The sequence below is a fragment of the Perognathus longimembris genome, chromosome 13 (assembly GCF_023159225.1).
Source record: "Perognathus longimembris pacificus isolate PPM17 chromosome 13, ASM2315922v1, whole genome shotgun sequence".
Taxonomy (NCBI): Eukaryota; Metazoa; Chordata; class Mammalia; order Rodentia; family Heteromyidae; genus Perognathus; species Perognathus longimembris.
This window is the reverse complement of record NC_063173.1, coordinates 6,156,973-6,184,066: the sequence shown is the minus strand read 5'-3', so window position 1 is coordinate 6,184,066 and position 27,094 is coordinate 6,156,973. Positions and strand designations below refer to the sequence as shown.

At 40.1% G+C, this 27,094-nt stretch overlaps 1 protein-coding gene and 1 long non-coding RNA gene across 4 annotated transcripts in view; one reads left to right on the top strand and one right to left on the bottom strand.

Moving 5' to 3' along the window:
* Positions 1 to 27,094, top strand: part of LOC125362739 — a 33,070-nt gene that overhangs the window by 4,592 nt on the left and 1,384 nt on the right. Inside the window, exons 3-5 of the long non-coding RNA XR_007213079.1 lie at positions 9,437 to 9,664; positions 12,394 to 12,397; positions 24,389 to 24,392. This is a non-coding gene — a long non-coding RNA (uncharacterized LOC125362739). The remainder of the gene's footprint in view (positions 1 to 9,436; positions 9,665 to 12,393; positions 12,398 to 24,388; positions 24,393 to 27,094) is intronic.
* On the bottom strand, positions 1 to 27,094 carry Pcf11 (PCF11 cleavage and polyadenylation factor subunit). Of its 3 annotated transcripts, none has more exons than XM_048361649.1 (16): positions 26,571 to 27,094; positions 22,619 to 22,744; positions 20,921 to 21,109; positions 20,439 to 20,633; positions 17,161 to 18,281; positions 15,945 to 16,125; positions 15,362 to 15,845; positions 13,086 to 14,644; positions 10,260 to 10,359; positions 7,162 to 7,281; positions 5,928 to 6,033; positions 3,890 to 4,073; positions 3,179 to 3,334; positions 2,591 to 2,683; positions 1,956 to 1,991; positions 1 to 529 (listed from the first exon to the last, which is right to left on the bottom strand). In XM_048361649.1, exons 1-16 carry the CDS (start codon positions 26,760 to 26,762, stop codon positions 314 to 316), a joined length of 5,058 nt encoding a protein of 1,685 aa, XP_048217606.1. In that variant the 5' UTR covers positions 26,763 to 27,094; the 3' UTR covers positions 1 to 313. The 3 variants fall into 3 exon arrangements, with proteins under 3 accessions (XP_048217606.1, XP_048217607.1, XP_048217608.1); XM_048361650.1 differs by having other exon boundaries at positions 15,755 to 15,845; XM_048361651.1 differs by lacking the exons at positions 1 to 529; positions 1,956 to 1,991; positions 2,591 to 2,683; ... (2 more) ...; positions 5,928 to 6,033; positions 7,162 to 7,281 and adding an exon at positions 9,714 to 9,959 and having other exon boundaries at positions 10,172 to 10,359.

The window sequence follows — 27,094 nt, the reverse complement described above, 5'->3', positions numbered from 1 at the left end:
GATAGCAAAAATATTTTTATTTATAATTTACAGTTTCACAAGTGAAAATCGTACATTTTTACACATACAATTTCATTTTGTTAAATTTGCACACATCTACAGAACTTTCACACAACAAGCACCTGAATCTGTGCAGGCAGTAGGAAATGCAAATACTAAAATGTATTTATTAACCAAATGATAGCTGAAGGCCCTGCCTCAGCTAGGCAATTTATATAGATATATGTCTATATATACATAAAAAAATTCTTCACCTAGATCCAACAGCAGCTTTTTTTTTTCTTTTAAGAAAAACATACCTTTCTCATTTTATTTAAACTGACTCAACTGTATCATTTTCTGTCTTAATTTCAGTGGCTGGTGTTACACTTTCCTCTGTACAAGCTGGTGGGGTGTCAATTCGTTCTTCCTTAACTTTGGGACTTTCACAGGGTTCCTGCAATTCGTTTTTGACAATGTTCAACATAATGTTCAAAGGGTTTTCAACTGGTGTCTTGCTGGGAGATGGTGTACAATCAAATGAAGATGTCTACAAAATGAAAAGCCCTATAAGTTCTGATGAAAGTTCAAGATTATTTTAAGTGATAGAGCTTTGTAAGACTTTTGTATGGTCAAAGGAAAACACATACTAAACACAACCAAAATAATGTGCTTTCCCACAGATATGCCACAAAGACAGTCAACTAATAAAATATACACTAAACATTCAAAACTGAGATAGTAGAAAGTGAAAAGAGCCCCCAAGTTTAAATCGCAGTACCTAAAAGGAAGTGCCTAAGAGCAGAGCTGCTTAAACGCAGCCAACAGTGGTAGCTTATAAATCTGTAATCCCAGATGAGATGCTAGCTCAGGCAAAAAGTGGGACACAATCACAAGTCAAACTGGCTCTCATCAGCCCAGCTACAGGGGAGGTGTAAGTTTATGGACATAATTTGGCCCAAACTAAAAGTTCTTTTTAACCGAAGATTCAATGTGAAAAACAGCTAAGGTTTCTATGATTATATTCTGAAGAATATTTGAAACTAGCATGACTTAAATATATCTCCCAAACTACTACAAAATCATTCTTTGTAAACCCACTATTCCATTTTAAAAGTGTCTGCAAAAAGTGCAAATGTGAATTTTTTTTTTTCTCCCCTTGCCAGTCCTAGTGCTTAAACTCTGGACCTGGGCACCTTCCCTGAGTTTTTCTGTTCAAGGCTCCTACTCTACCACCTAAGCCACACAACTCCCCTTGGTAGTTAACTGGAGGTAAGAGCCTCATGGGTTATCCTGTCCTGGCTGACTCTGAACCACACAATACTAAGCCACTGATGTTCCAAAAAAAGTCAGATTTTAAGACCAGCAGACCAGTGTCTTTTTTTTAAACATTAAATGTGATTACTAAAAAACTTTCTAGGCTTGGAATGTGGCTTAGCAGTAGAGTGCTTCCCTTGCATGCATGAAGCCCTGGGTTCATAAACACCACATAGAAAAAGCTGGAAGTAGCGCTGTGTCTCAAGTGGAAGAGTGCTAGCTTTGAGCAAAAAGAAGCCAGGGACAGTGCTCAGGCCCTGACTTCAAGCCCTAGAACTGACCAATAAATAAATAAATAAATTCTTAATTACGTGGCTAAATGGAACATGTAAAGAGAAAAATGCCTCATATCCGGAAACCTATGCCCATCGAGATCCTTCTTATCTTCAGTGTTTTCCATTTCTTGGGGCCCAATGGTCCAGTAAAAAATGTCAAGATTCATATGAATAGAAAGCAAGGAGTAACTTTTAATTCAAAATTTAATTGTGTATTATAAAAGATGATATATTGATATATGTCTATACCAACACTCAGTAACAACCTGCAGTACCAAAGTACAAAAATATATTGAAACCATGTTGCTCCAATACAGAAAATGACTGACAAGTAAGATTTATTAAGGTAAATGAGAACAAACACAGAAACCAAAAAGAACTTACATTTTGATAATCTTCATAACATGATGGATGATAAATCTGAAGAAAAAAGAAAAAGCAGCTATTCACATGCATATTCATTCATAATGGGCTACTCTGAAATGTTTTCTTCACAATTCAAACCAGAAGATGGCTGTCTTTGGGATAGAGGAAGCTAAACCTTTGTCCTTGGTGAGGTACTGATTTCTCTAAAGAAAAAAACAGCCTGGGAGCTGTCCTTCAGCTTTCTGCTGAAGGCTAACACTTGAAACATAGCATCACTTCCAGCTTTTTCTGAGTAGTTTATCAGAAATAAGAGTCTCTGGACTTTTCTGCCCAGGCTGGCTTCAAACGTTGATCCTCCAATCTCAGCCTCATAAGTAGGTAGGATTATAGGTGTGAGCTACCATCACCTACCTCATAACAGTTTATTGATGGAATATAAGAATTCTATTAGGCAGAAAGAAACATAACTAGATTATGAATACTTCTGATTCTAACATAAGCCTACTTTGCTTTACAAGGCTAAGTATAGACCAAGATGCTAACATCTCTCTAAACCCTACAGTTCAATATTCTTTTTTTCTCACCAAAAAAATGACACGACTCAAAATGGTCAGCCATCCCCAACCAAAAAGTAATACATGTCTTAAAATTACCTTTCCATCTACTCTAATAGCATTTTTTAAGTGCCATTCCTCTTCCTCTTCATCCCAATACTGTTCAAACTGTTCTTGACAGATTTCACAACTCTAAAATAGAAAAGAATCATATTTAAAATGAAATTAACACAACACTTAACCCCATTAAAATAAAAGCATAAAAATATGTTGAAAGTTTTGAAGATTCCACCACCTCACAGGCATTACCAGTTTAATACCCCCACTGCTGTTGGACATTTATGTACTAACACAATGATTAGGAAACAAAGCAAGATTATATGTGTAAGACTGAAGAATGTGGGAAAGTGGCTTAGCAGCAGAGTGCCTGTCTAACATGCCCTGGGCTCCATTCCTTAGCACCACAAAAACAGAAAAGGCCAGAAGTGGTTTTGTGGCTCAAGTGGCAGAGCGCTAGCCTTGAGCAAAAAGAAGCCAGGGACAGTGCTCAGGCCCTGAGTTCTAGCCCCAGGACTGGCCAAAAAAATAAAATCATTTAAATGGGGATATACACAAAGTATGTACTTATCATTGGTACTTGGAGGAATAAGTACCTGCAGAGGCAGAAAATGTAACATGTTCTCTTACCTCAACTGCTCCAGCTGGCCCAGCAGGCACACTTTGGAACTCCTTTTCTTTAGCAGCCTCCTGAGTTTTGAGCACAACTTCTTCATGCACCTTTTCAAAAAACTGGCTCTTTGCACGTTCTTCCAGGTCAGCTATTTCCTCAAATTCTATCCAGTCCTTAAAAGTAAATTGATTTTAAGAATAGTTTTGTTTCTATACTTTTACTGCTTCAATATAATGCCACTTAAAAAGGAGACACTCTACAACATACTTGGTGATTGAATGCTTAATATTATGCTTTCTACTTGAGCCCTGAGAGAGAAATTCTAGCAACTGATAAACAATTTTTAAATTCTTAACTGCTGAGCTTAAAAATAAGCACCTGCTTACTGGCAAGCAGAAAGCTATGAAGTTCAAACCCCAGTACTGTTAATAAAGCAAAAACATCTCAACATTAATTTTCCGCTAACTCTAGACTTAAAGATAAATTTCATGTACAAGGAAAAAAGTCACTGAACCTTGGAATTTTTAAGTTTGGTCAAGTTTGTACAATCTAATCTCAGCAAAACTATGTTCAGAACTGTTGTACTCAAACTGTTTATCATCTAGGGATCAATTCTGCTCAGAAAACTCCCATCTGCTCTCAGCAATTATTTAAACTAAGAGCAGTTATTTCAAAGAGCAATACAAATGAAATCTAAAAGTTTAATCAAATGCACATGGATTACTTACTGTTAAACTGTAGTACCAACGTCTGTGAGTGACTTTTCTGCTAACATCTTTCTCAGTTCTGTTTTGCCGATAATGCCAATCCAAGTGATCTGCATATACATCTGTCTGTGAAGTTGTAAACCTCATTCCACAGGAGTAACACTGAATACCAGTGTACAGTCGGTTTATAACACTGTCATAGCGTCTATTTGAATAAGAAATAACCTTTAGTTTTCATAAAATTAATGACTAAATAGAGGAAGACTTACCATTTTTCCGTATTTTCACTAAACTAAGAAAAGCTGATTGAAACAATATCCAAAGATGACTGTAGACACACAATGTAGTATATGTCATAGACCCTTTTTTACATACATTGGTGAACTGTGGAAGATAGATCCCACCTTCATAGCATATGAGATATGTATCTCCTTTTAGCTAAAACTGAACTGATCCTATGCCACCTAACAAGACAAACAGCAGAAGACAAGCTTAGAATTAATGTCAAGGAAAACATGGCAGAACAGATTCCACCTCTCTAAATCTTTGAGGTTCTAAATAACTCAGCTGTTAAACTCTGGTTTAAAGAACAATGAAAAGGGGACCTAGCAATCACACACCCCACAGTACAATTCCCAATAGTGACCTCTGGAAAAAAGCATAACAATGAAAAAGGTAACTTAAAAAAGAAAACTTAGAGCCAGGTACCAGTGACTCCATCGTAACTACTCAGGAGGCCTAAGGAGCACAGCTCAAAGCCAGCCCAGGCAGGAAAGCCTGTGAAACTCATATCTTCAATCAACTACCAAAAAAGCTGGAGACACAACTGTGGTTCAAGTGGTAGAGCACTAGCCTTGAGGAAAAGGGCCCAGGGGCAGCGTCCAAGTCGCAGGACTGACACAAAAGAAGATTTACAACAATGGGAAACTGGTTGACCATAATTAAGTTTTAAAATTCTAGGTTCCCCACTTAAGAAATAGGTCGTTAACAAAATAATAATGACAAGGCAATATGTTAGCACTTCATGTATTCAGCAAACAAAACAGTCATAATACTGATTTCATGAAACTTAAGAGAATCTATAGGAGCTAGCTGGCTGGTTAGGCAAAGTGGTCCGCACCCGCAGTCCTAGCTGGGCACCATGGAGAGGTACACGAGAGGGCGAGGCAGGAGGATCGCTTAGGTGCCAGACTACATAGCAGAAAGTCAAGGAAGAAAACAACCGGGAGAGTGAAGACAGGGTAACACTGTCATGAAAGAAATGTACTCAATACCTGATCTTAAGAAATGGTAACCACTCTACATCACTGCTGGTGGCTCATGCCTGTAATCCTAGCTACTCAGGAGGCTGAGATCGCAGTTTAAAGCCAGCCCAGGCAGAAAAGTCAAAGCCAGAAGTGGTGTAGTGGCTCAAGTAACAGTGTTAGCCTTGAGCACAAAGAGGCTCAAGGACAGCGCCCAGGCCTTGAGTTCATGCCCCAGGATTGGGAAGAAAAAGACCTGAACATCTTTCACCTAATAGACCTGTAATTCCAGCATTCAGAAGACTGAAGGTAGCTATATCATAGCTTGTGGAAAAACTTGACTACAGAGGAGTTTAAGGCTAGTGCTCTACCACTTGACCCACAGGCCACTTCTGGTTTTGAGTCTCAAGACTTTGCTGCCTGGGATGGCTTTGAATCCTGAACCTCAGATCTCAACCTCCTGGGTAGCTAGGATTACAGGCGTGAGCCACGGGCACCTGGCAAGAGCATCATCATGTTTTAAATAAACTCCCTGTATCTTCCACCAACCAGATATAACAATGGAAGTGTAGAGGGCATATTTTAAAGAATATGAATGCTGTGCACTGGTATCTTAATTAACATCTAAAATCCAAGCTGATATCTGAGCATAGCAGTTAGAAGCCAGCCCATACAGTCAAGTCCACGCTACCCTTAGCTCCAATTAACCACCAAAAAGCCAGAAAAGTAGAGCTGTGGCTCTAGTGGTAGAGAGATAGCCTTGAGCCAAATACAAGCAAACAGAAAAAAAAACAAAACCCTCAGAGACTACATACTGTTTCAATTCTTCAATTGTAAAATTAGTAAGATCTGGAACATCTTGATCTTCATTTTGATCTTCCTCCTCTTCAGCAGGAGGCTGAGCAGCAACTTCATTTACTTCTGCAATTGAGAACAAAGACACAAAATTTCCCAATATTATCTTCCAAGTATTCTTTATAAAGAAACCTATATACACTAATACAGAAACCTACCTAAGTCTATTCAGTGCTTCTGATCTGAAATTTACTGATTACAGAACACTTAACAATATCTTAACATTTTATTTCCTCAATGTACAAATTATTTTCATGAAAGAACATAGAATGACTACCTAATTACTAAATAACATTTGCGAAAATGCTAATTCACTTGATACAAATGTCTATGGAACTCAAAAGAATTTCACTGTAAACCATTTGTATTTTAATTCTCCAACGAAGTTGACAGTGTCCAAAAGAGAAATGTACACATTACCTGAATTGTGAAATGGTAACCCTGCTTTATAACACCTTAATAATAACAATAAAATTCTATTTTATTAAAAAAAGAAAGAGGGGGGAGCTGGGAACGTGGCTTAGCAGTAGAGTACTTACCTAGCATGCATGAAGCACTGAGTTCGATTCCTCAGCACCACATAAACAGAAAAGGCTGGAAGTGGAGCTGTGGCTAAAATGGCAGAGTAAGCCTTAAGCAAAAAGCAGCCAGAACAGTGTTCAGGCCGAGTCGAAGCCCCAGGACTGGCCAAACAAAATAAAGAAAGATGGCTGGGAAGGTAGCTTAGTGGTGAAGTGCTTGCCTAGCATGCATGAACCCTCTTTCGATTCTTCTGCCACATAAACAGAAAGTGACGCTGTGGTTCAAGTGGTAGAGTGCTAGCCTTGAGCAAATAAGCTCAAGGTCAGTGCCCAGGTCCTGAGTTCAATCCCCAGGACTGGCAAAAAAAAAGAAAGAAAACTTAGGCCAGGCATTGGTGCCTCAGACTTGTAATCCTACCTACGGGTAAGACTGAGGATGAAGGTTCAAAACTAGTCCAGGCAGAAATGTCCACAACACTATCTAAAATGACCAGCAAAAAAACTGGATTTAGAGGCCTGGCTCCAAATGGTAAAATGCCAGGTGCAAGGCCCTGACGTCCATCCCAAAACAGGCACAAAAAATAAGAATAAAAATTGTGCCTAAAAATTTAGTTACAAATGCATCTCTAACTTTGTAAAACTTCGTATACATGAAGGATAAAACCATACTTACGTGCTGTAGCTGCATCAGGCTGGGACAGTTTGAGAATTCCTGTTTTTAGCAGTTTTGAAAACAATTCATTTACATCCACCTGACTGAGATGATTATCAGGATATGCTTTAGGAAGAGCTCCTTAAAAAAATGAATAACATTGTTAAAAGAACTTAAAGATGTGTTTATTTCAAATGCTTAGTTTCCATTTAGATTGGTTTGAAAAAAAAAACCACAAGAAATACTTTAGCTGTTTATTATCTAAAAAGAAAAAAGACCAGCATTGTCCACTTTTGTCTAATTACTCCCATGCCAAAGAAAAGCAGACTACAGAGGACACAAAGGCTCATGCGCCCTCCCTCTGACATAATGAAGCACCACCATACTTAGGTGGAACTTTCCACCTTTGTAATTCTTTAGTCCTCATATTCTAACTAACTTGGAAAAGGTAGTTTTGTCAAGATGAAGCAGCATAATTTCTTAGCTGGAGGATTTGTGGGAGGAAAAGGAACTTTAAAAAGACCAAAACCAAAGTCGAAGAAATACTCCTGACCCACAGCTCCTGACATGAAATCCAATGGAACTAACAAGGCCTGAGCCATGACACCTGCAACCTGTGCATGCTGAGCAAGTGCCCTTGCAAAGCATCTCAAGGGATTGCTGCTACCCAGTGACAGACTGACTGTAGATTCGATTATCTGAACAAAGGAGCCAGCGACAACAACAATGTTCTGTTAACTCAATCTAATCCTGTATTTGTGAAGGAGTATTCTTTCTAATAACTGTCAATTGTAAAAGCAAGCTGGGGTGGTAGCTCAGTGGTTAAGAGTGCTTGAAAAGTATGCTCAAGGCCCTGGATTAAGGTCCCACTACCACAAAATAAATAAGAGTGTTTGTTTTATCACTATTATGTAGATACCTATACCACCAGAAAAAAAGTAGGAGCCATTAAATATTCCTTTTAAGATAGAAATTTGTATCCCCAATATGTATATCCCCAAGCATTTTTATAGTCTTTATGCTTATCACAGTATGTTGTACAAAATAGGCTAATTAATGTCTGAATTCACCAAAGAGTAAATCAATCTCAATAATTAACTACAATAGCACTTTACACACCAGTCTAATATTTACATTCCATTAGAACTCAGGTACATGATCTACAGTGCCAGATTCCTGGGATCATATCGCTTTGTAACTGAGACTTGTTCAAGGTGCTAAGCTGTGCCTCAATATCCCTGCTGGTAAAAGGATATTGGTTTACCTAAATGAATTAATATTTCTTAGGTACTGAGGTATTTGGTATTATGTGCAGTATTTAAGCAAAATATAAATCAAATATGCAATACTTAAAAAGCTCATTGAATGATCTTACTAAATTCTTCCTAGTACAATTATTCAAATGAACAGCTTATGAGCAAAATATAACTGCAGGAAGAATGGCATTTTCACTTTCAAAATAGAGGAAACCTAAGCTGAAGGTAGCCCAATGAATATTGTTCATACCTCTAGTATGAATAAGTAGAATTTGAAGACAAACCTAACATCTCATCCAATACTCCCAACCCAACTAAGGGAATAAAATGTGATTTCCTGTGATATTTATAACCTAACATTGTGAAAGCCAAAAGAAAATCTGCAACTTGGGGACATATATCATGCCACTAACCCCAATACAACCAACAGTACTTAACAAGAAAAACTGGTTTCTAAAGGAAAATGTTAACCTAGCACTCAGAAGTTACAAAGTACTTCGGTGCCCTATCTCATTTAATTCTCTTTTATAAAGTCCCAGGCAAATACTGACACTGCCATCTTCTTTCCATAGGAAGAAACTAAACAGCAGCAAAAATATTTACACCTTGCCCAATTATAAAATGGTAGTTCTAATCCTTCTGCTCCTTTTTGTTACAGTATCAACAACCAGAAAAAAAAAAATCAAAGCTTAGCTGTCTACTAGAAGTTAGCAAAATCATTTCATATTAATTAAATGAATTTCAAGCTGATATAATTTAAGACCCAAAGCACAAAAGATAGCTAAAGACTTACTGAATTACTTCAGAAATTTTGGACATTTTCCTAAATTAGTAATGCTATCTCTAAAACCCATGTTCCTCAAAGAGCTTTTTTACTTGTAGTTTGACTTGAACTCAAGACCTGGGCATTGTATCTCTTAGCTTTTTGGGCTCAAGGGTGGTACTCTACCACTTAAGCCACAGCCCCACTTATGACTTTTGGTGATTAACTAGAGATCATGGACTTTTATGCTCAGCTGGTTTCAAACTGCAATCCTCAGATCTCAGCCTCCTGATTTACCCAAGTCCAACTGAGACGTTTTCTAATGACTTAGAAACTAAAGCAACTATCACTACTTGTTTAATTTTGCAGTTGTATTACAATTTGCCACACAGTAAAACCAAAATTCATTTATAAACCTTATTATTCATTATGGCTTACCTTACACTAACAAAAATCAGGGGACTTGGCTAAGAAATCAGATTTCTTTCATTTGTGTGCTCATAAGGTAGTAGCCCCAGCATTCACTTAATATTTACTGGATCATACATAACACATTCAAAATATTAAAGTTGCAGTTCGTCATTGATTTCATCCTATCTTGACACAACTATCACCCCCTGTACCATCTCCTCCCAGCTTCCACTCAGTAGATTACATCCTTTCTTTTTTACAACGTTCCAGTTCCAGTCTAATCATCTCTAGCTATAAACCTGGTTACCATAAATACACATCAGCAACATAAAGAACCAAAACATTTCAGCCAGATTACATTTCTATAAATTGAATATGCTATCTCAAAATTTTTTTTTTTTTTTGGCCAGTCCTGGGCCTTGGACTCAGGGCCTGAGCACTGTCCCTGGCTTCTTCCCGCTCAAGGCTAGCACTCTGCCACTTGAGCCACAGCGCTGCTTCTGGCCGTTTTCTGTATATGTGGTGCTGGGGAATCGAACCTAGGGCCTCGTGTATCCGAGGCAGGCACTCTTGCCACTAGGCTATATCCCCAGCCCCAAATTTTTGTTTTTTAAGATTGACATAGCTATTGAATAAACCAGTAATTATTTGTCTTTCAGGGGGAAAAAAAAAGTTCAGAAAGAACATACCTGAAGGATTCTGAACAAATGCTCCTGGATTTTGTGGATGAACTGGTAAAAACTGTTGTCCTTGGCCAAATGCTACAGGCTGAGCTACACCAGTCAGAACCTTTAAGATAAACCTTGATTTTAAAAATGTCTTTTCTATTAGTAAAATTTTAACATTATAATCATTGAAACATTAATAGATGTCACAAGGCCTAAATTCATATTAAAAAGGTAACAACTATTTCTAGATCTTCCTACAAACAGGAACAATACCTTCAATTATCCATCATAAGGAACTGAAAATGGGTTCAAACTTCCTTGAAAAGATACCATAGAAATACAATGCAACTAACAATGCAGTGTATGTATATAAATCACTTTACATTGGGGTATATTTTTCTGTATTTTACAAATGTAAGAACTGGTATCTAGTGGTGAAACCCTATACATAATCACAGGAACTAGTGACATGGTGATACACACTGATAATCCTAGCTCTAGAGGAGGTCTGAGTCAGGCAGACCAAGAGTTCAATCCAGTCGGGTTACATAGCAAGATTATTTTGAAAAAAAACATAAAATGAAAATCTGCTTCTATTAGCAATTTACAGCACTCTGAATTCAATGGCTCATTCTTCCTGCCCATCATTTTTTGATAAGTTATAGTTAGAACAAAGTAGACTATAGGGGCTGGGGATATGGCCTAGTGGCAAGAGAGCTTGCCTCGTATACATGAGGCTCTGGGTTCGATTCCCCAGCACCACATATACAGAAAACGGCCAGAAGTGGCGCTGTAGCTCAAGTGGCAGAGTGCTAGCCTTGAGCAAAAGGAAGCCAGGGACAGTGCTCAGGCCCTGAGTCCAAGGCCCAGGACTGGCCAAAAAAAAAAAAAACCAAAGTAGACTATAATAAGTCATCAAGAATAAGAAGATACAAGGCTGGGAATGTGGCCTGGTCACAGAGCACTTGACTAATATGTACAGGCCCTCACTTCAATCCCCAGCAACAAAATACATAAGCATTATAAAGAAGGTTCTATACTGGCCTATAAATACCATACTTGTAGTTTAGAAGGCAGTGTTGTGTAAATAAGTGTCCACTTATGAGCTCTGTTTGGTGTACATGTGAATTTTTAGTGATATTTATTATATATTTAATAAAAATCTGCCAATGACATGTACTGTAGGAATAACCCTAAGTCCCATTATAGGGCATATGTCAGTAAAAGCATCCTCACTTTAAGGACATGCAGAAGAGTAAATCTAAGACAAATTATTTTCCCCCTCAAATTAGTGGATACGAACAGAAGAATACTTTCAAAAATGTTCATGATATGCTTTCAAAAGTTTTCTTCTTTTACATTTGTTTGTATGCAAAATTGCTACTATAAAATAATTTGTCCTCATAAATGGTCAACAGCTAACTCAGAAGAATTTTAACAAGCAAACCAAAGCAGTATTTGAATACCCATTGGATTAATCACAAATTGTCAAAATATCTCTTTAAAATTAGCTCAATTGCTGGGCACTGGTGACTCACATCTGTAATCCTAGTTACTCAGGAGGCTGAGATCTGAGGGTCACAGTTCAAAGCTCTTGAAAAAGCTCAAGGCGAGTGCCCAGGCCCTATCTGAGTTCAAACCCCATGCCCAACAAAAACAAAAAATAGTTCAATATACACCTTACAAAATATTGAAGCAAAGCTGAGTATGTTGGTTTGTGCTTAAAATCCTAGCACTTGGGATACTGAAGCAGACCAGCTTGATCTACACCGCAATGTCCAAGCCAGCTTGGAGTACACAGTGAGACCCTGACTCAGAAAACACTACAAAAACCAAAACCAGCGTGTCAGTAATTGATTATATACACTCTATCTATAGTATATCTGAAGGACAGGTAGCAAATGTGCTGTGTTGAAATTAAGTCAAGCAATTGTATTTAATTGGAGTGACTTGAAAGGTGGTGAAACTATAGAAAGGATTGAGGACTTGAGTAAGGAAGATCATGACCTAAGAACCTGGGTGCCAGGGCTTTATGCCTTATAACCTTAGCTCTTCAGGAGGTTGAGATCTGAGGAGCACAGTTCAAAGTCAGCATGGGCAAGAAAGCCTGTGATCCTCTTACCTTTCCAATTAACCAGCAAAAAGCCAGAAGTAGAACTGTGGTTCAAGTAGTAGAATGTCAGCCTTCAGTAAAAAAGTGAAAGGATAAGGCCCATTCCCTGAGTTCAAGCCCCAGTACCAACACCAAAAAAAAAAAATCTAAATCAGCTCCAATGGTTGGTTTCAAGCATATCAAGCCTCAATAGTTGTCCAATGCAGTTCTGAAACCTCACTGCTTAAACTTTAAAATAAAAATAAATTTTCAAAAGTACATTTGTAATTGATAATAGTGAGAGGAATAAAAAGAGGTAGAAAGAAAAGAAACTGAGATATTTCCATGGCTCTTGGAAGAGCTAAAATTAGTTTGGGATTTAAACCCCAAAGGACTGTGATACAAATTCCCTAGCACGTGAGGTTCTCAAGTACATTAAGACTTTCTGTCCTTTGAAAGGACAAGGGGAGGCCCAGAAATGGAAGGGACAAAGAGTGAACACATGCAGCAGTGGTACTCACTAGACACTACGTGGGAGGGAAAAACTGAGAACGCACAAAGGAAGGAGTGACATTGTCCAAAAAGAAATATACTCATTACCTGAATTATGTAACTGCAATTCCTCTGTATGTAACCTTTTTAATAATAAAAAATTTAATTTTTCCTTATCAAATAAAGTATGACCTAAAAACATTCAAAATAGCTAACTTATCTACATACAACATAATTTTACAAAAACAGTAAGACTTACTTACCTGTTGAGGACCTTGAATATTTCCTACTGATATTGGAGCGGGTAAATTGCCAAAGTTTCCAAACTGAGAACTCTGAAGATTCTTTTCATCAAAATAGTGTCCAGAAGCTCTGTTAAGGGGATTTGAGAAACTCTGGTTTCCAGGGCCATGTGGTCCATTAAAATTTGGTCCTTGGGGTGAATCAAATATTTGTTCATGTCTCTGGAACTGTAGTCCTTGGGATGGAGCATTAAAAGAACCGCCAGGTGGATCATTATATGGGCCAGTCTGATTGAAGGATTCAAGCCTTTGTGAAGGATGATTGTCAAATCGTGTGCCTTGTAGACCAAGAGGAATATCAAACCTTGATGCTTGCTGGTGTTGTGGACCATCAAATCTTTGTGGTACACCATCAAATCTTGGTTGAACCTGCTGTCCAGGTGGTCCATCAAACCTCTGCGGGCCTGGCTGACCAGGAGTTCTTTCAAATCTAGGACCTGGCTGACCATGCAATCCATCAAATCTTGGCAAAAGTGATGGCTGACCTGGTTGCCCATCAAACCTTAAAGCATGACAACCTTCAAATCTTGGACCACCTTGACCCAGAGGCCCTTCAATTCTCAGGCCACCTCCTGGTACAGGACCCTCAAACCTCATGCCACCTCCTTGTTGAACTAAAGGTCCTTCAAATCTGATCCCAACCCCTGGTTGACCATGTGGACCCTCAAACCGAAGGTTCCCACCAAGCTGATTATGTTGTCCTTCAAATCTCAGGCCAGCTACAGACTGACCATGGGGGCCCTCAAACCTCATTCCAACTCCCTGCTGTAACAAAGGACCCTCAAATCTGATCCCACTTCCTGGCTGACCATGAGGTCCATCAAACCTCATAGAAGCCCCTGATGGGCCATGACCCCCTTCAAATCTAAGTCCACCTACGGGCTGACCTCGTGGGTTATCAAACCTAAGACCACCCACAGGCTGACCATGAGGTCCCTCAAACCTAAGACCGCCCACAGGCTGACCACGATGTCCTTCAAACCTGAGGCCACCCACAGGCTGACCCCCTGGTCCTTCAAATCGCAAACCACCTGCAGATCCCTCAAACCTCAGACCAGGGGAACCTTCAAACCGAAAACCACCACCTCCTCCTTGACCAATTGGCCCTTCAAATCGCAGAGGTGTCCCTACTGGTCCTGGAGGCCCCTCAAATCTCAAAGGACACCCACCTCCTATCTGACCTTGTGGTCCTTCAAATCTCAAAGGGCCTCCTCCCCCCATTTGTCCTGGTGACCCATCAAACCGAAGAGAACCTGGTGTAGGAGGTCCATCAACTCTAGGGCTTAATTTATTAGGTCCTTCAAAAATCATCTTGGCTGGGCCATCTCTTGTTACTGAAGGCCTACTAGGTCCATCAAATAATGGTCTGTCTTCAGCTAAAGCTGTAAGTCGTTGATTTGTATCAAGGCCAGCAAATCTTGACGCTGGGCTGTCTACAAATGGTTTATCTGAATCTTCATATCTAGGTCGTTTAAGTGGAAATCGGTCATTGAATGGTGATCTCTGCTCTTCTCGAACACCTTTTAAAAAGAAAAAAAAATTTTCAGTAAATTTGAGTTTATAGCAAATTACCTTGTCTTTTTATGTTCATATACGTATTCATATAAATTATCTCACTATATTAGCGTCAGAAAGAGAATATTAAACAGTAGATAATAGGATGCCCTCGTGACTCAGACACACCTGGGATAAAAAATATTCCCCATTCCCTCAACATACTTGTATCTAACTTTGAGAGCAAGTTATTTAACCTCTCCAGTTTTGAGTCCTATCTTTAATGCAGGGATGATACATATTGCATTAGGTTATTGTGAGGATTAAATCAATTTACACATAAGAAGAACCTAGTCCCTAACATACTGGCCTTGTATCAGGCTCTCTTCACTTTCCACAAGGGAAAAAATACAAAACAAAAAAAGCAAGGGCTGGGAATATGGCCTAGTGGTAGAGTGCTTGCCTCGTATACGTGAAGCCCTGGGTGTAATTCCTCAGCACCACATATATAGGAGTGGCGCTGTGGCTCAAGTGGCAGAGTGCTAGCCTTGAGCAAAAAGAAGCCAGGGACAGTGCTCAGACCCTGAGTCCAAGGCCCAGGACTGGCAAAAAAAAAAAAAAAAAAAGAAGAAGAAGAAGAAGAAAAAGGTAGTGTGAACAATAAAATCCATCCCCACTTAGTGTCTTCATTTTCCCTTCACTGCTGTGATTCAATAGGCATAATCTGATTTAACTTTTTCTACCTTTAGCAGAGACTTGCTCGTCATGTCTTCTCCGGCCCTCATGGGGTGAAAGATTCTCAGCATAAGAACGACTCCCAGATATAGGAGAAAGACGTCTTGCTCTTTCACTAAATTGTTCTTTTCTGTCAAACTGTGCTCCACTATTCCTACTTGCATGTTTACTTTTGGATGGCTCACATTCTATTCCAGACAACAAGGCATCAGTCAAAGGGTAGTCAAAAATATCAGGATCTAAAAGATCAAGTCTTGGAAATGAATGCTGAACCTGTGTCCTTTTCAGTTTTGCTTTATGTTCATAGTAGGTTAATTCAGCATCAGATAAGAGAGGTTTCTTTTTTAATCCACCTTTATTTTCTTCTGTAGGACTATCCCGTACACTGCATCTATGTTTACCTTCTTGATACTGAAATAGTTGTCGAATTTGATGCACAACAACAAGGAACTCATCCTGTGTAATTTCACCAGATGCTAAACGTTCACTCGTCTGCACAGGAATGATAAAAGGAAATTATGCATTTTAAATATTTTTAAATACTTACAATTAGAGAAAAGAGAATGACATGAGATTAATCACAGTAATTACCTTTTGAATTAACTCTCTTTTGCTTGCAAGAGTTAACTCCTTAGGAATCTGAAGATTGGCATCTACACTTAATCGATGCTGCTGCTTTGGAGCTCGAGGTGATAAAATTCCTTTAGTGCTTGACCAGCTGTCCCTATGCCTTAAATGAGGAGATTTGCTATGTTCATCACCCTGTTGTAAGCTGAAACCATAAAAGCCATACATTACTTCAAGTGTTTTTTGTTGTTGTTGTTTTAAATACCCAGGACCTCATTTAAGGATCCTTTTCAAAGGACCTAGTTATAATAGACACAGGTACATAAGGAAAAAAAAAAATGGGACAATCAGGTGAGAATTCTCTTATCTCTTAGGCTGAGGCAGGAAGACTGAGTTTGAGAAAAACCTAGGGTAGGCACATAGCAAGTTCTAGAGCAATCTAACATAAAGAGATCCTATCTCAAAACAAACAGAAAAGGAAAAAAGAATTCTGATTCTACCAGGTGCTAGTAGTTCACACCCCTGTAATCCTAGCTACTCAGGAGGCTAAGATGTGAGGAGCACAGTCTCAAGTCAACCAAGGTAGAAAGTCCATAAGACGCTTTAATACAATTAACAACCAAAAAGCTGGAAGTAGAACAATGTTTCAAGTGGTAGAGAACTAGTCTTGAGCACAAAAGTTCAGAACAGCACCTAGACCCTGAGTTTAAGACCCAGGACCAGCATACACACACATACACATCACACATATTTCTCTGTCTCTCACACACACACACACACACACACACACACACACACACACACACGAATTCTGATGTTTCCTGGCTTCATCGTCCTTAAGAAAACATGTTGCTTCGGTATTTAACCTTCAGGAATTTAATAATTATATGGTGCCAGTGACTCACGCCTGTAATCCTAGCCAGTCAGGGGGCTAAGATCTGAGGATCAGGGTTCAAAGCCAGGCAGGGGAAGGAAAGACAAGTGAGATGCTTATCTCCCAAATAACCACAAAAACCTGGAAGTAGAGTTATGGCTCAGGTGGTAGATCACTAGCCTTGAGCAACATAGCTCGGCACCAGCATTCAGGCCCTGAGTTCAAGCCCCATGACCAACACAAAAAGGTTAAAAAATTAAATGGAAAGATAACATATTAACTGTAACATCCAGTTAACACTTTCTAACTTCTAAATTAACACTACCTTTGAATATTACACACTTATAATAAATGTTAAAATCATACCTTTTATTTTCTTCCCAACCAGACTTCCATCTCTTAGCAGACTTGGAACTCGGCCAATTTTCTAAATTCTCCTTTGGTTCATTGCCTGACTTCATAGAATGTTGATTTGCAGTTTCTTGTGGTCTTTCTTCTTCAGTCTTTTTCATTCTCCTTGGATCTCGAATATCCTGTTTAGTACTTCTCTTAGCATTTCTTTCCTCCCTGGAAGGTGGTGTAAACTCTTCCATATGTGACTGCTTAACTCCTGACTGGCGAATCTTTCCAGCTTTGGGTGTCGAACTTGGAGACATACTTCTCTGCCTTCGTTTGGGCGACCGCCTATCTCTTCTCTTTGGGGAATGTATAATTGGTGATCGAGACTTGGGTGATCGAGATCTTGATCGTTTTCGAGTACTTGATCTCCCTGGTTTTGTCCCCTGTTTTTCCAATTCATCTATGACTGTGTCCTGTTTTTGTACAATGCCATTTATAATTTTACTTCTACTTCCAATTAGTCTGTGTTCAGATGATTTCATGTGCTCATCTTTATCCTTTTTTTCTGCCGTTTTTCTCTTCTCTTTTACATCATCATCTTTGCTATCAGGCTTATCCTGAAGATGTTTTTTTAATCTTGGATCTCTCTTGTTCATATCAGATAACCTCACACTTTCAGATTCTTGACTTTTCAAGTCTTTTGTGTGAGAAACTTTGTTTTTCAAAGGTGATGGTGATTTTGATTTTGATTTTGATTTTGAATCTAATTGGTCAAGTTCTTTCTTAGCTATTTTTTCACCTGATTTACTTTTTTCTTGTTTGGATGAATTAAGTTTCTCAGAGGATACAGTTTTACTAGTCTTAGTATCAGATTGGTTCACTGTGTTTACAAGGAAGTCTTTCCTGTGACTCTGATCTTTACCATGAGAAGAATGTTGGCTTATCCTGTTAAGGCGGGGATCCCGGTTAGTTCCTTTCAAGTCCTGAATTGGTAAGGACGGACCGGGTCGGCTTTTCTCAGGTTGAACAGGAACCTGATGGGGAGGAGCTTTAACTGCCATAGGGGGAATTTGAGAAACATGTAATTTAGATGGTGTTGATCCAGGACCCAAGTTAGCTGTCTCCTGCTGAACACTAAGAGAAACTGCCTGAAATACAAAATGTATGTTCATATTAATACTACATATAATAATAATAATTTCAATTTCTTGACCTTATATAGAAGACAATGTTTTCAACAAATCTACTTCCTCAATACTGTATTTTTACATTATACATTTCTAAAGTACAAATATAATGAAAATAAAACCCATGAACCTAAGTGGTATATTACTTCCTTTATAGAATGGGGGAGTCTACTTCTTCCTAACTTTCAATTTTCTACGCCAGACTATACCTAAGAAACTGCTCAACGCTATACTCTAGTTACGTTGCACAAGAACCAGAGCTATTCTAGTTACATTCAGTGTTTTGAACTTTGTTTTGTTTTGTTTTGCCAGTCCTGGGGCTTGGACTCAGGGCCTGAGCACCGTCCCTGGCTTCTTTTTGCTCAAGGCTAGAACTCCACCCCTTGAGCCACAGAGCCATTTCCGGCTTTTTCTATATATGTGGTGCTGAGGAATCGAACCCAGGGCTTCATGTATACGAGGCAAGCCATATTCCCAGCCCATATTCAATGTTATGAAATTTCATTTTTTCCAGTGTCATTACTTATGAACTTAACAATTCTTTCTGAAGCTGGGCACCAGAGGCTCATATCTGTAATCCTAGCTACTTAGGAGGCCAAGATCTGAAAATCAGTTTGAAACTAACTCAGAGAGGAAAGTCCATGAGACTTGCACTTCTAATTAACCACTAAAATGCCAGAAGTAGAACTGTGCCTCAAGTGGTAGACTTCTAGCCCTGAGCAAAGAAATTGTATGACAGTGCCCAAACCCTGAGTTCAAGCCCTAGAACTGGCAAAAAAACAAAAAAAAATTCCTAATAAGTCCAAATAAGTAAAAATAACTTATTACAAAGTTATCCATGCATAAAAGTAGACAGTTTTCGGGCTGGGGATATGGCCTAGTGGCAAGAGAGCTTGCCTTGTATACATGAGGCCCTGGGTTCAATTCCCCAGCACCACATACACAGAAAACGTGCCAGAAGTGGCGCTGTGGCTCAAGTGGCAGAGTGCTAGCCTTGAGCAAAAGGAAGCCAGGGACAGTGCTCAGGCCCCGAGTTCAAGGCCCAGGACTGGCCAAAAAAAAAAAAATAGACAGTTTTCTGAATCTCTTTTAATAGCTAGTAGAATTCCAGGAACTTTGTTCTTTTTTTTGGGGGGGGGGGGGTCAATCATGGGACTTTAAACTCAGAGCCTTGGCACTGTCTCTGAGCTCTTCAGCTCAAGACTAGCACTCTACCACTTGAGGCACAGTGTCACTTCCAGTTTTCTGGTAGTTAGCTGGAGATAAGAATCTCATGGACTTTCCTGCCCGGGCTGGCTTTGAACTGCCATCCTCATATCTCAGCCTCCTGAGTAGCTGAGATTACAGCCTCTGGCGCATGGCTGGAACTTCACTCTTTTTTTTTTTTTGCCAGTCCTGGGCCTTGGGCTCAGGGCCTGAGCACTGTCCCTGGCTTTTTTGCTCAAGGCTAGCACTCTGCCACTTGAGTCACAGCGCTACTTCTGGCCATTTTCTGTATATGTGGTGCGGGGGAATCAAACCCAGGGCTTCAAGTATACGAGGCAAGCGCTCTTGCCACTAGGCCATATCCCTAGCCCCGGAACTTCATTCTTCAAGCTCACGAGACATTAAATATTATCCAACAACATTCCCAACACGCCTACTGTCTTAGAACTGAGTAAGTCCACATTAATGTAAGGGCTCAAGCTAACGTGCTGCCAGGCACCAGTGGATCACCCCTGTAATGCTAGCTTATCAGGATCTGAGGGTGGCAGCGCGGTCAGCCCAGACAGAAAAAAAAATCAATGAGGCACATATCCATTAACCACCCAAAAGCTCTAAGTGGAGTTGTGGCTCACGCGGTAGAATACTGGCTTTGAGCACAAAAGCTCAGGGGCCACACCCAGGCCCTGAATTGAAGCCCCAGTGGGGGCACAAAAAACAAAAACAAAGGTGCTACCTTATGACAACAGAAAATCATGTTCAGGAAAATGTAGGTTGTAACTCCTGTGTGCCTGTGTGCATGCGTGTATGTAGACTAATATATCTTAATTTTTAGTATCGATAAAATGTTACAACTCAAATATAATTGCTTTCCTACTGTAGGACACTTAAAATAACCAAGTTTTCTCTACTTACCAGTTGTGCCTTAGCTTGCTCTAACTCAAGCTCCAGCTTTTTCTGCTGAAGTTCTAACAATTGTTTTTGCTTTGCCAGTAACTGCTGCCTTATTAGCTGTTCTTGAGTAAGATTCTTTTGTATGTCAGGAACGACGGGAGGAGTAGCGATGCTAGGAGAACTGACCGCGGCGCCAGGGGCTGAGGGCTCCTCAGGCTGTAAGAAAAAAGAACTTGTTAAGAAACAGAGCTTACAAGAAAGGGCCAACTAGAAAGAACCAAGAATTATCAGTAATCATTAATATCCAACCATGCTTAAACACAGAGAAAGCTTGCCCAAAAGTTAAAGCTACCAATGTCACACAAGTAAACAAGACAGGTTATTTCCATTCCTTTTCCAAATTGAACTGGCCCAGCACTACTCTAGTCTTGCTTTCTGGAAAGAACATTTAGAGAAGTTAACATCTGCTAATACTAGTATATACCACTCATGTTAAAACTTACCGATTTGCTTAAAAACTTGGGATTCACATGGATGCTAGATGTGTTCACATTGGGGGGTAGAGGCTTAATAGGCCAAGCAGGATCTAATGAATTGACTCTGACATCCAGGGCATAAAGTTTCTTCAAAGGGAATATCTCATCCCATGTGGAGCGTAATTTAAATAAACTTTTTCTAGTATTTTCATCCACCTAGAAGAACAGAACAATTCTATGGCTTGTTAAGTTACTATAGAATGTTTTATATATTAAGTATCAAACTACGTAAATCTGTTCTAACTTCACATACAGAACTATATTGCTCACCTGCAAACATATACCACAGTAATAATTTATAAAATGTACATGAGTACAAAAGGTTATTCTTTAAAAATTTAGAAAAACTAAGTTATAACCTAGTCCTCATGAAAGCAATAGCCAGGCAAGGCCATTTTTTAAAGTATAAAATGTCTCCACATTTTAGGGCTTGGAAAAAAATATATAACTAGAAGATAGTTTACCTGATAGCTAAAGCTTTTACTTAGTAACAAAGTTAAAGACAATCTGTCTTACTAACCAATGTAATGCAATTAGTCCCTATGAAAAGCTGTTTGTGATATGCAAAGCACAAAATCTTAACCATTGATAGGCTTTATATAACTTACCTATTAACATTTGTATAGTCATAACAATTTTTAGAAAACCAGCCATCAGAGTAACTAACCTAATACTTGGGAAAACAAATTGGTTTTTAACTTCAGGATTTAACTTATACTCTTCTCAGGCTATGTTTACTACAAGGTCCCTTTGTCAACTGTATTGTAACACCCAAGTTAGATTCTGTGAAATCTAACATTTTAACCATACTGAAACTGAAATTTGGTAGCTGGCTAATCTCCCCTAAATTAGTGAGATTAGCTTCTCTTTTAGACTAAAAGCATCGGGTAAGCAGTACTTAGTAAACATCTACAAAGAAAATACTGCCACTTTTTAGTGTTATATACAATACAGCTTTCCAGATTTCTTCTAAATATACTATCTCTTTTCTCTTCACTTAAAACAAGTAAAACCTAGTATTTTCTTAAAAGCTTCCAATTCTAAAAAAATTTCACAACTCTTAGGTGTCCAATGCAGTTAAAAAAAAAAAGTAAAACTGCCTACTGTTAGTTAGGCAACAATTCTTTAAAACATGTCCTAAGTGCAAGAAGGAAAAGCTTAACTGGCAGAGAAGCCAGCAAATCCAACCCTTTCAACTTAATACTGCATTACCAAAACTACCAGATACAATGTTACCTCAATCTCTGGGTATGGAAAATAGGAACCTTTTCTCAGGCACTAAGGCAAAATAAAATTATTTCCAAATTACCCTAAAGCTATGAAATGTCCCACCATTCACACATACCTACAACATTCACATAAAGCATATTTTGAACAAAGTAACAAACATTTCTCTTAAAAAGGGGCGACATGTTTTTTTGAAAATGCACAATTCTAATAGTGAATACAAGCACGTTCTAATCTTAAAAAGTATTATGTAAAACTCTAGGATCTGTCTTAAGGATCTAACATAAAATACTAGCAGTAGCCACTTTCGTTGAAAAGGTACTTGGTTAAAGTGTCCAAAAGAATAAAACATTTTAACACCCAAGAAAACCCAACGCAAGGCAAATATTTATTTAATCAGGAACACATTCCTTTAAAAGTTTCTAAATGTATATATACCTTTTCAAAAACACAAATAAATGTTGCAACAAGATTTTTAGTAAAGGCAGTGAGATACTCTCTTCCAACATTTTTCACGATAGAATCCATAAGGTACATAACAGGAAGCTTCTCTGAGGAAGGAGCCTGAAGTAATAAAAAGAAACTGAGAAGTTTAGTATAATGAATTGCCACCAAATAATTATTTTTAAAATGAGTTTTTAAGCCTACAATACAGACCTCTTTTTGTTGGCACTAAATACTTTTGAATTGATATATTAACGTTTATGAAACTTAAGTGGTCCATCAAGTTCTCATCTCTTACAAAGATCTTTAGTTGGGTACACAAAAGCTCAAAATTATCAGGAGGAAAACCATAAGCCCTAGTATTCGTCTACCACTCAAGTAGATTTCAGGCACATGTGGCTGGTTAAAAAACAACAAAAAAAAAACCCACCTGTGTTCTAAGTGACTATAAAGTGACTGTAATCCCAAGAATTAGCTTTGGGACCCACTATCAGTGTGCCTACTCTCAATGAAGTAGAAACCCTAGTTTCTTAAGAAGCGTGTTTGTGTATTTGTCTATGAAGCTGTTACCTGTAAAATTAGGATCACTTCTCTAAAACCCCAAAGAATAAAGAAACGCACTTCACATCCGATATCAATGGCAAGACACTTAAAATACTTGCACATGAACATGAGGGAAGGTGCAAGTTTGTCACTGATACAAGAAAAACTGGATGAAGCAGCCGCTGAATCATGTAAATCAGGTTGAACTTGACTCTGGAAACCTGGATGTCCTGAAGATTTTCTTCACAGCATGAATTCTCCGACGATTATTTTTCCTCTGGCATGCACAAACAAACCAGAGGTTCTAAATTTGTGCAGAGCCAGTGTCAGGCTGATGTCGGTAAAAGGGTAGCCTTTTCCAATGTAATGTTGCCCCAAGTTCAACTGTAATGCCTACCCACAACTGGCTTCTAGGATGCACAGCAAGCTTCCAGAGCGCATCAGCAGGTTCACAAACTTCAGGAGAATTATGACATACCACATAAACTAAGTGTTAACTCTGACTACACAGGAGCACCCATGACTTAAAAAAAAAAAAAAAAAAAAAACAGGTCATCCCCATTTACCCACCCCATGACGATGTGTATAGAAATCTTACCCCTGAACACACCCATAGCTACCTGTAGCTAAGGGCAGGCTCATAGTTCGGGAGTACACAATGCCATATTTCACAAAACCAATTGCCCATACAAGTGTGTGGAAATGCTCTTGCTTCTGTAACACCCTTTACAACCACAAGTGGCTAAAGAAACCTTTGAAAAACCTTGGATGAAGAGTCTTTTAAGGTGCTATCTTTAAAAAAAAAAAAAGGGGGTGGGGGGTTCACAAGGCCACTGCATGTGGGTAAACTAGTACCAACATGTCAAACATTGTATTGCTGAGACTTTACCATGTCTTGTTTTATACCATTTAAGTACTAAGGATTAACAGGCTCTTTCTTAACACCATAATCTGTTCAACAGATTAATCTTTTATTGTATAGGTGAAGCACTTCTATGTAATATTTTCAGTATTGCTACCTTATGGGATGAATCTAATTAGGTGTAAATCCTTAAATTCAGCAATGCCTTCGATGCTAAGGACGCAAACAACACAAAACCAAGCCAGTTTGCTAACCAAATGACAGAAAACCCTCCCCTCACCCTCCCCCCTCCAACCCAGATTAAGATAGTCCCACAAAGTCTGGCTTTACAAAAAAAATAAAATAAAACACACAGGAAGCATGGTGCTTCCAAAATTTCAGCTGTCTTTTGCCAGCAAACAGTCTATCTACGGTCGTGAATACACAAATACAAGTTTTATGTGGTCACTGTATCCAGCATTTAGTTTTCGGTCCTGGGAGGTCTTCTGGATCCACTAAAAACCAGTAAAGGCAGCTGTTCTTTAAGTGATAATCTGCGCTATGAAACATTTGGTGCTGTGGAATATTAATAATACCCAAAATATATCCAATTCGATTTTTAAATGTTACTTTGTTAAAAATGCAAGTGTGCTTTTTCAAAAGGCATTGAATGTCCTATTAAGCCTTTAACAAGGCACAAATTTACATCCAACAGATACGTGGTATTAACAAAAAGGATGCCCAGTATGAGGAACACGGCCTTCTTAAATCTCATACTTTAAAAAGAACAGCTGTTTCAGTCAACAGGAAAAGGTGAATGAAAGCTTGTATTTTCAAAATGAAAACAGTAATCTTGTTGAGCCCTTTAAAAAGGAAAAAAAAAATTCCCTCTAAATTAAGATATGAAAGGACCACTTGAAACCGTGTATCTTGTGAACTGATTTACCCAAAAGAGTGGATGGAACCTAAAGAAGAATGAACCCAAGTCACTTAAAGACTTTTGTTTACAACACACAACCACATAGATAAAAATAAGTCTTGGAAACAACTTCTACACCTTACAAAGGTAAATAAAAAAGACAAGTACATATTTTATATGTTTTATTCACAAATTTTATAATACCAGTCACACATTTCAAAACCATTTATTAGTCAGACCACTCAGTTTTACACTAGACAGAAACCGTCTCTAAACAATATATTGGTGGTTGTTGTTAAGTAGTGGCCTTTTAAAAGGGGTTCACTCTGCTAAAAGGAGGCTCATCCTGATCATTGCAATCACTATCTAGAAAAAACTAAACCGCAAGTACAAGCTTGAAAAATAACCTAAAAGCGTAGTAGTACTGGGAAGCTATTGAAACTTATAACGAAGTTTTAACAGTAACTTTACTTAAAATGACATATCGATCCCAAATGAATCCACGGAAGAGGAAGAACTACAGGGAAATAAATGAAAGGTGGCAGAGGGCCACTTCTGTCAAGGGGTGACGGAAAAGCACGCCTTTACTATCAGGGAAGGGAGGGGGGGAAAAAGAGAAGGAAGAGGAGGAGGGACTTAACTTTTTAAAGAGAAACTACGAAAGCTAAGTTACCCTCGGGGCCAGATCTCCACCTACAGGTTGGATAAGATCTCTTCCCTCTCCCCACCCCCCCCCCACCACCAACCAAGCCCCACCCGTGGCCCGGGCTTCCCACATCTGGGAGCAAATCGGACCCCTCGGAAGGGAGAAATCAAGAGTCTGACCTAGCCGCCCCCACCCCAAAATGGGGCTGACGGGTGCGAGCAGCTGCCTGGCTGGCAGGGAATGGATTCTCCGCTCTTCCCTTTCGCATCATGTGCTTTCCAGGCGCCATGTTGGGTTCCTAACAGGCCGCTGCTCCACTCGGGGAGATGGGGGGGTGGGGGTGAGGGTGGGGGGGGGGGTGGGAGAGCCGATTCTCTACACCCGCCCACCCAGCAGCTCTCTCTCTCTCTCTCCCAGGTCCCCCCTTCACCTCCTTCCAACCCACAAGAGCACAAATACCCCCCAAAGAGGGTACTGGAGGAAAAAAAACAAAAACGGGAGAACCACTCCCCAACCTTCCCGGGAAATGGGGGGGGTGGGGGGAGAGCCTCAAAACGGTTTGATTTAGTTAACTCTAACTCCCCCCTCTCCACAAAATAAATAAATAAATAAAATACACTCAAAACTGCCCTCGAGTCTCGTCTCCCCTCCGGCCCACCCCCCCCCACACCCTAAAAAGGGCTGCGTACAATAATGCGGTGTGGCCTACACGGGGAGTTGGTAAGCGGAAATGGGGGCTCCACCCTTTCTCCTCCCCACTCCCCCACCCCCCCCTTAGAGGCCCACGCTCCGAGCCTGGGGGGGGGCTCCCCCCCCAGACCGAGCCTGAGTGGGTGAGGTGGAGGGGGGGGGGAGTGGGGGTGAGGAGGAGCCCCGGCCCCCCCCACCACCCTCGGGGTGGAAAAGCGAGACCTGGGGACGGAGGCTGACGCTAAGCTCGGGGGGGGGAGGGGGGGATATTAGAAGAATAATAGGAGGCTGCGGGGTGTATAAAAACCTTGGCGGTTTGGGCCTCGATGAGAGAGACGATCTCCTTGGCGAAGGGCAGGTTCTCCTCGGCTAGAATGGTCAGCATATTGATGTGCGGTTTGCTATTGAAGGTCAGGTCTTCGAGCGACGACTGATAATCCCGACAGGCGTCCTCCCGGGCCCCAGCAGCCCCGGCCTCGGCCGGCGTCTGCTCGGACATCGCGCCGCGGTCCCCCCGCCGAGGTCCGCCGCCGCCGCCGCCGCCGCCGCCGCCGCGCTCGACACCCCGCCTCCCCGCCGACTCCTCTTCCTCGCTCCCCCGGGGGGCCTCCTCGCGGCTCCGGCTTCACCACATGCTGACCGCGGAGGGGGGGGGGTGGTGGGGGACGACACCGGGAGGGGGGAACCTCGGGGATGAAGCGCCGCCGTCTCACGGAGGGGGAAATGCTTCGGTCCGCTCCCAGCCGCCCAAGAAGCTTCTTTCTCCACAGACACAAAATGGCGGCGGCACTGGCGGCTCCGGCTCCGAAAATGTCTGTGTTCCCAACCGCT

Bases quoted from the DNA above. Each gene is read 5' to 3' on its own strand.
- Pcf11 (XM_048361649.1), bottom strand. From the start codon at position 26,762: ATGTCCGAGCAGACGCCGGCCGAGGCCGGGGCTGCTGGGGCCCGGGAG. The intron at 15,846-15,944 runs GTAATTACTGTG...ATTCCTGTGCAG, and splicing joins AAAGAGAGTTAATTCAAAAG to ACGAGTGAACGTTTAGCATC. The intron at 3,335-3,889 runs GTAAGTAATCCA...TTTACTTTTAAG, and splicing joins GTTGGTACTACAGTTTAACA to GACTGGATAGAATTTGAGGA.